General features: G+C 39.6%; 2 protein-coding genes across 2 annotated transcripts; one reads left to right on the top strand and one right to left on the bottom strand.

Moving 5' to 3' along the window:
- The first annotated feature begins 1,305 nt into the window (after nucleotides 1–1,305).
- Nucleotides 1,306–3,343, top strand: LOC102712214 (B3 domain-containing protein Os12g0592300-like). The gene is given in 5 exon segments (XM_040529789.1): nucleotides 1,306–1,425; nucleotides 1,906–2,374; nucleotides 2,505–2,702; nucleotides 2,705–2,751; nucleotides 2,929–3,343. Coding segments are annotated over 5 exon segments (1,110 nt in total). The 3' UTR covers nucleotides 3,205–3,343.
- A 1,655-nt stretch (nucleotides 3,344–4,998) lies between these two features.
- Nucleotides 4,999–7,140, bottom strand: LOC102700674. The gene is made up of 3 exons (XM_040529570.1): nucleotides 6,941–7,140; nucleotides 6,736–6,842; nucleotides 4,999–5,293 (listed from the first exon to the last, which is right to left on the bottom strand). Exons 1-3 carry the CDS (start codon nucleotides 7,105–7,107, stop codon nucleotides 5,286–5,288), a joined length of 282 nt encoding a protein of 93 aa, XP_040385504.1. The 5' UTR covers nucleotides 7,108–7,140; the 3' UTR covers nucleotides 4,999–5,285.
- Between the last annotated feature and the right edge of the window lie 1,484 nt (nucleotides 7,141–8,624).

Genomic DNA, 8,624 nt, shown 5'->3' on the forward strand with positions numbered 1-8,624 from the left:
TCCTAAGTAAAGGTTTATCCAAGAACTGAAGATAAAATCGCTTACATGAGAGTGTATCATCGCTAGTAGTAGTCAAGCAACCTGTTGAAAAAATGGAACTGTAACCGAGTGACCTTAAGCTACACAGCTAGGTCACACGGTAACCTTAAGGTAAGTACTAATTTTACCTAATCTCAAGTTCAAGCTGCTCTGATGAGTCTGTTTGCTTAGTTTACAATAATTTTACTTGATTTTCGTTGATACAAATAGTACTCGAATCAATTGGGTAACAAAAGAAAAAAAATATTTTCCATCTTCTTACATATCTTATGGCCTATCCGGTTCAGTAAAAAGCAAATGATTTGGAATTCTAACCACTAATTCTTATAAAAAGCATTGGGTCTGTAGGTGTGAACAATAGGAAAAACATTTTTTTCATTGCTACCAGTTAACGGGGTGTTTAGTTAGAGAAATGAAAATTTTTGAGTGTCACGTCATACGATTGACCGGATGTCGGCAGGATTTTTAGACACGAATAAAAAAATAAATTTCATGGCTCGCCTAGAACCCGCGAGACGAATCTTTTAAGCCTAATTAATCCACCATTAGTGTATGTGGGTTACTGTAGCACTTATAGCTAATCATAGACCAATTCTGCTCAAAAGATTCGTCTCGCGATTTCTCACATAACTCTGCAATTAGTTTATTGTTTCAACTATGTTTAATGTCCTATTTAGGTGTCCAAAGATTCGATGTGATATTTTTGGAAGAAAATTTTTGGCAACTAAACAGAGCCTAAGGAGAAAACATAAAAGTTTTTCATCCACTCAAATCTTTTTAAAAAGTTATATAAATTCATGTGAGCATATATTACTGTCTCCACTCTCCACTAGTCATATTTTATAGCCCTAGCTTTTTATTTCAGCAGAAGCAAACTAGTCTTATTCACTGTTTGCTCCACTACTGGCCTACTGCCAACTTTACCTCCCTCCAAGACTTACAAAACTCCATCCTAATAAGCATGCCAAGGTGGCCCCACTTGTCGGTGACCAATGTCCATAAGCTGGTCTACTAAGCAACCTGCCCCTGTCAAATCACACATTAACCAGCACCACCAACCTCATAAAAACACTCCCCCTCGTTAACGTCAAGGAGAAGAGACCATCCTCTTCATCTCATCACCTTCATATCTCATCCTGAGAATGCAAGAAGAGACAGGCAAGAACTTGTCTCCTTTCTTCAGGTGTTGCATTCTCCTTTTGCATTATCGTTTGAACTGTGATGGCAATGCTGCTGCTTTGGTTGAAGCTCTGAAGAATGCAGGTGATGGCTGAGAAAGGGTGCGAGAGTTGCAGCAAGTGGCAGGAGCACTACTACAGGGAGCACATGGATGTGAGCCGGATTCGTTTCTTCAAGCTCTTGACCGGAGATTTTGCTCATGGCATTGTAAGTCTGCTTTGTCTTCAGTTTTTGTCATATTGGACCTGCAAAAAACTTGTAATCTTGGTGAATGTTGTTACTTGTGATTACTGAAAGGAAGATATTAGGGGTCTAAATGTAGATCATGGGTAGATATATTAGGTTTTTAGAGTGGGGTTTGTACTTTGTATTTACAAAAGTGGCAATGCAGAAAAGTATAATCATACTGCAAGAATGATTACCTGATATTGGCTGTGTTTGTGCTGATTATCTGCAAGAATGATTATCTGATCATACTGAGTTTGTACTTTGTATTTACCAAAGTGGCAATGCAGAAAAGTATAATCATCCTGCAAGAATGATTATTTGATTATCTGATAGTATTTTTCTGTAAGTCCATTTTCAGACTTTCACTCGCTGATAACTAGACATGCATTCATCCTGTCATCTAAAAACAATATATTGCAGTATCATGGAATAAAGTTAACAAACCGTGTTTCATTTCAGAGCATACCTGAGAAAGTTGCAGAGGTTTTCAGTGGGCAGATCACCAAAGGGTTCAAACTGAAATCACCCAGCGGCGAAACGTGGCGCGTTGGCATCGAAAAGGTTGCTGATGAGTTGCTTATCATGTCAGGGTGGGAGGATTTTGCCAAGGCTCATGAACTCCAGGAGAATGATCTCCTGTTCTTCACTTGCAATGGCCATGGCAATGGTAGCTGCTCCTTTGATGTGCTAATGTTTGATGCAAGTGGCTGTGAGAAAATGTGTTGCTTCTTCACTGGAAAAAAGGACAGTTACATGTGCAAGCATTTCGACAGTAGAGGAGGCCAGAATGCTGAGCAATGCCTTTCTACTGATTCTGAAGATACTAGCACACCATCACATCTCATCAGATCTCCTTACTCTACTTCGAAGAAATCGAGTGGCAAGACCAAGACTAATCCAAGTAAGCAGAAGTACAAGTTTGCAATGAGTCCTTAGAATGTTCTTTTCAGATCATGATGTTGTGGATTACCTTACCATATACCTGAAAACCAAGAATGTATTCTACTTGTTCATGTTGTTAACACATAAAATGATCTAATAGATATGCATTTTTTGAGCAGGGAATGCGCCTGAAAATCCAAACAGTAGCCGCTGCCATGTCAAGCGTGAGATGTTTGAGGAAGAGAAGAGTGGTGATAATGATGATAATGGTGATGATGAACATGTTGACCACCACTACTCGAGGCTTGCCAATTACCTAACTAGCGAGGAACGAGAAGAGATATTCAGTTTGGTATCGCTGCAACCAGGCAATCCTTTGTGACTGTCCTGCAGATGACCCAAATTAATCGCAGGGGACTTCTGGTCAGTTCAATTATTAACCTCCTATGGTTCAAAACAAAAATCTCGGATACAATTTCTTGGGCGTCAACTTAGATCAGCATATAAATAGAACAAATTTTCATGTAAAAACCTTTTTTATGATAGAGAATAGATGAGTTAGTTCTCTTTGAGCTGACCTGGTTAGTGTTTTCCATGCAGATCGTCCCCAGCAAATTTGCAGCTGACCATCTTGAAAACAGATCACATGAAATCCTGCTGATCAGGCCAAACAAAAAGGAGAAATGGTATGTCAAATACTACCATGGAAGCACTAACAGGGGTTTCAATTGCCATCGCTGGATCAAGTTCATGCGCGAAAACAGGCTGCGAGAGGGGTACATCTGCATCTTTGAGCTGATGAAAGGTGCAAGGCGAGTAACCATGACAGTTCATGTCATTGGGAAGGTTGGGAACCGGTTTGTTCTACTGGGCTAAGTTCCAGGCATCCTCCTCAGTTTATCACATGCACAATGTAGTATGTAAGTGTGCAGGTGTGGCTTCTGCAAGTATGTGTGTTTATGTACCAGTCAGACAGAACTGTTCTGAAAGCAGCTTGTATATGCCCTGAAGCTAAACCTCCTTGATATGTAAATAAAGATCTAGTACTACTTGAACCAGGTTTAAGTTGTGAAAGTTTCTTTTATCTACTTACCTTATGCCTCATCCATATATTATCCATAGTTCTGACACGCTTAGAAAGGAATGAAGAACAAGCTGTATTTTTCAGTGGGTACCAACTTGTTGAAGAACAGAACGGTAGGCGTGGTTGACATCACACCTTCAGAAGCATCACTGGACAACAGTAATGCACAAAGCACATGGATTTTGAAATTCACAATAAGGCATTGTTCAGTTTCCAAAATTTTTCCTAAAAACATCGCATTGAATTTTTGGACATTTAAATGGAGCATTAAACATAGTTGAAACAAAAAACTAATTGCACAGTTACATGAGAAATCTCGAGACGAATTTTTTGAGTCTAATTAGTCCATGATTAGCCATAAGTGCTACAGTAACCAATATATGCTAATGACGGCTTAATTAGGCTCAAGAAATTTGTCTCGCGGTTTCCAGCCGAGCTGCGAAATTTGTTTTTTCATTCGTATCCGAAAACTCCTTCCGACATCTGATTAAACGTTCGATATGACCATTTCCCTAAAAATTTTTGCCATATAAACATGGCCTAAATTGAACAGAAATATGGAATCCTGGAGACATGACAGAAACTAATAGATTCGTAGGCACAAGCACAGGCCATGACAATGGGCCATGTTCATCGCAAGAACATCCTGGTTAGTCCAATTATTTAGCTCCTAAGAACTCTTTCAGATGTCGACAGCTAAATGCTGTCCATGCAGATCATCCCCAGTGGATTAGCAGCCAATCATCTTGGCAGAAAATCCCATGAAACCTGGTGAACAGACCAAACAGAAAAGAGAAATGGTGTGTCAAATACTACCATGCAAACAATGCCAGCCTACCAGGGGCTTCAATTCATGTTCATCAACGAAAATAAGCTGTGAGAGGGATATGTCTGCAACTTTGAGCTGATGAATAGCACAAAACAACCAACAATGACTGAGCATGTCATTGGCAAGATATATGACCACTTTGTTCTACGGGGCTAAGTTCCAGGCATCCTCTGTTGATCAAATGTACAGTGTAGTAGCATGTAATGTTCATGTGTGGCTTCTGTAAGCATGCATGTTCATCTGTCCTGGAACTAGTAGCTTTTGATTAGATGATATCCATGCGTCCTGAAGCTAAACTTCCTCGTTATATACTCCCTCTAGTTATTTTTTTTGCCTGACGCTGTTAACTTTGAGTCTATGTTTGATCGTTTATTTTATTCAAAATTTTCATTCAAATATGTAAAATTATGAGTCAAGATTAAAAGTTCCTTTAGTTATGAACAAATCATAACAAAATAATTAATAATTATACAAATTTTTTGAATGACAAGAAAGGTCAAATGTAGACCCAAAAAACAACTAGAACCAGGTTTATTCTGTCAAAGCTCATTCATTTATTATCCAAGTTGGATATGCTTAAGCATGAAAAATATTTCAGTTGGCACCAATCCACCTACTGTTTGGAAACATCAGACATGGTTGACATCACTGGACGACATCAACATGAGGATCCAAATTTTGCTCAGGCAACAAACTAATCAAACTGAAAAACAATATCTGGTAATCCAGAGATTGTGACTTCAAAGAAAGAGGTCGATATCACAATACTCAGGTCAATTGAAATGGGAGACCAAAGCATCTCAACATGCAGTTGTAAGTGGGCAACAACGAAAAAAGGGGCTAAATTCATAGGCCCAGCCATGCAGGCCATGTCATAATAACAGGAAATTATTTCTCTGTCTAAGCTAGAAACTTTGAGACAAGCTTTTGCTGGAGAGTTTCTTCTAACTTTGCAGTTGATAGAAACACCAGAACAGCCTTCCAAAAGACACATCCAAGAAGAGTTGTATCCTTTTCAAAGGACAGTGAATCTACATGGTAACTTCAAGTACCTGCAAAATAATGGTAACACATGACTAAGAAAATTTACAGCATATAGATTCATGGAAAAATAATAATGTAGCAGTGGAAAAATGTAATCGACCAAATACAACCCCTCGCATAGCCATTAATTGCAGATAATTTGCATTACTACCAACAAAAAAAATCTTGTAAATCATTTCACTCTTGAAAGTTGCACCCACAGCTGGGAATGTTGACACTAACAAGGGAAGATATATCTTCCTAGCAAGAAGCAAATGAATCTTTATAGCAAGAAAGGTTAAACCAGACAGGATATACACCTAATCAAGGAAATGGTACACAAAAGACAGATTGTGATTTTTACATAGCTCTAATGCAGAAAATATCATAATCATCAAAAAGTGCTTTAATGCATTTCAAATTGAATACTAACTGCAATTGTGACAGTTACACCCACTATGCTGATTGTTGCTACCCATGGTTTCAGATTTTGTGAAGATCTAGGTTAGGATGGTTGAGAAAATCAAAATTACCAAAGGAAATTTCATGCTTCAAAATCAGCACCTTTGTATGCTCTACTGGCTTCTTGCATCACCCATCTTTTCCATTCCCTAGGCAAATCCCAACCGTACATATCCTCAATCAACGGAATTATCCAATTTTTTAATATGTCATAAATAACTGTCTCTAGATAGCATACATGGACACACAAGGAGGGGGCAAAGGACCAAAAAAAGGGCTTTAGCAGTAGAATATGAATAGACAGAAAACAAAAGGCCTAATAAACTATATATAAGACAGCAAGCAATAGTGTTATAACCACCAGACAGCACCCAATGTCTATCAGTTTCTTTTTTTTTAAGGTGATTTCTCATTTTTAGCTTCATGAGTATAGTTATCATAAAAAAAAGCGAACTGGGAAAAGGGAGACCTACATAATTCTAGGACATAAGGCCCTCATCAAGCTGTCCAGCCGCCAACATCAACCATCTTTCCCATTCCCTATCAAATCTCAATTTTAATCTCCTTATATCAGCTCTAACTAAATTTTATTGCCAAAAAAAATAAAAAAAGTGTGCATATTACATATAACCACAATATATTCTTGGAAATGCTACCATGCTACACCCAGTAGCAAGAGTCGTGAACCAAACAGCTTCGATTCATTCTCACAATGCGCAAATTCAAGCCATGGTACTTTTGAATCTAAGATCCAGGCATAAATGATGAACGTCCTACATATCATAGACGTGCATTCGCAGGCAGGAACTAGCGTAGACGTTAACAAAACGATCAAGAAATGAAGAGTGCACCATCTAGCAAGATACTACCTTGAGTGTGTAAAATAAAATTGTAAAAAACGAAATCTTGGACTAGAGATGATCATGCAACTGAGACATTATATGATGCAGCACGACCACTGACATTGGGAAGCATTAGCGATCCTGACAAGTGCGGCGGAAGGAGATACCCTGGGAGAGCTCGCAGCACGCCCGCACGCTGGCCGCCGGGTGCGCCGTCAGCCGCGCCAGCAACGCCGCCGTCGTCAGCGGCGACCCCATCATCGCCGCCAGTGGCCTGCACACCACGCGCACACACAGAAACAAACCCCCATTAGAACACCGCAAAAATGGCCAACGGAGCCGCCCTCCTGTAGCGTCGCCTCCTTCGCTCACCGTGCGGCCGCGACCGGCGACGAGGAGGGGGACGCGAAGGCGGACGGGACGCGGCGCGGGCCGGCGGCGGGAGGAGGGGCGCGGAGTGCGGCGCGCGCGGCGGCGGAGGGCGCCGGGCGACGGACGGCCGCGAGGACGGTGCGGGAGGCGGCGCCGCGCCACGCCATGGCTAGGGTTTCGCGAGGTTGGGGGGAAGGTGGCGGCGGCCACGGGGCGCGGGCTTAGGGTTTTTAGATGGGGAGGGTACAGTGGGCCGTGGGCCGGCCTCATTACGAGGCAACCTTATCTGGCCCACTAGTTGTACTTGATAATGGGCTCACCACTTGCTGCTAAATTTGCCCTACCTACTGGATAATGGGCTTAAGTCCTATAGAAAAAGGATGATAGTCTCAAGTGTTCCACATTTGTTATTTTTCTTTTTTTTATGTTCCCCCAAAATTTGAGAATTAGAATTTGCATTATATCTTTTTTTCTTGAGAAAAATCTTTTGTATTTGTGAGGAAAGGGTGCTATATATTGATTAACAAGAGGATTTACAATCTTAAGGATAAGTTCATGGATACAAGTGGGGATATACATTCTCCACACAGCACTACCTTCTGGATAAACTAGCAAGCTCGTGCGCTACGCTATTGAACCCTCTACATATATGACTAAGGCCTTGTTATTTGCCTAAGTAACTAACGAGATTTTCTCCTTTTTTTAAGTATGTTTTCTAAACTGTTAAATGCTGTATATTTTTAGAAAACTTTATATAGAAAAATTGATTTAAAAAATCATATCAATCCATTTTTAAAGTTTTTATAGCTAATAATTAATTAATCATATACTAATCTGCTACTACATTCGTCCCATAATAATTTTATTTTTTGATTTCTGTACCCAATGCTTTGATTATTCGTCTTATTTAAAAAATTTGTGCAAAAACTTAAAAAATTTAGTCACACATAAAATACTATTCATACTATTCATGTTTTATCATCCAGTAACAATAAAAATATTAATCATAAAAATATTTTAAATAAGACGAAGAGTTGCATAACACCGAGAACAATGTTCGTTAGCTCTCTATTATCCGAAAGAGCTGCCTACCACCGAGATCGTACATCCCTTTTGCACGCAGAATATTGACTCGTTACTTATGATGTTCTCTTTATATTTTGGTCTTTCACGTTTAGTACCTCGTAATTAATATATTAAGAGATATTAAATTTTATAATAAAAAAATTAAAGTATTTCCTGGTATCTAATTAAGTACCGTAAAATCAATTTTTTAAGTAGAGTCTATGGCACGTGGATAAAATTACCTATCCAATAATAGCTTGAACATAGACAAACGAGATAGCGGTGGAGTAAAAAAGTTGCGTGTAGTTCTTAATAACACCTTCTCAAATGCTATCCAGGAAAAAAACACACATTGTCTAGTCATTTTAGATAGACCCAGCATGCATTCCTCCAAAATGTGCAACAGGAAACCCATCCAAGATCCATCCACAAAACCAGCAAAGGACAGTTCAACATCAGCATATGTATATGCAGGCTCCAAAAGCAAGCCTCCAAGCAAGATGGAGCATCCTGTCTGGAGGTGAGAGAGATTGCTCCTAATTCCATTTGTTCCTTGCTAGCTACTGTTTGGCTTCAATCACTCCCCCCTCTCCTCTCCATTTGCTACCATCTGAGATTG

Source organism: Oryza brachyantha, chromosome 12 (assembly GCF_000231095.2).
Source record: "Oryza brachyantha chromosome 12, ObraRS2, whole genome shotgun sequence".
Lineage (NCBI taxonomy): Eukaryota > Viridiplantae > Streptophyta > Magnoliopsida > Poales > Poaceae > Oryza > Oryza brachyantha.

Bases quoted from the DNA above. Each gene is read 5' to 3' on its own strand.
- LOC102700674 (XM_040529570.1), bottom strand. From the start codon at position 7,107: ATGGCGTGGCGCGGCGCCGCCTCCCGCACCGTCCTCGCGGCCGTCCGT. The intron at 6,843-6,940 runs GTGAGCGAAGGA...CGTGGTGTGCAG, and splicing joins TCGCCGGTCGCGGCCGCACG to GCCACTGGCGGCGATGATGG.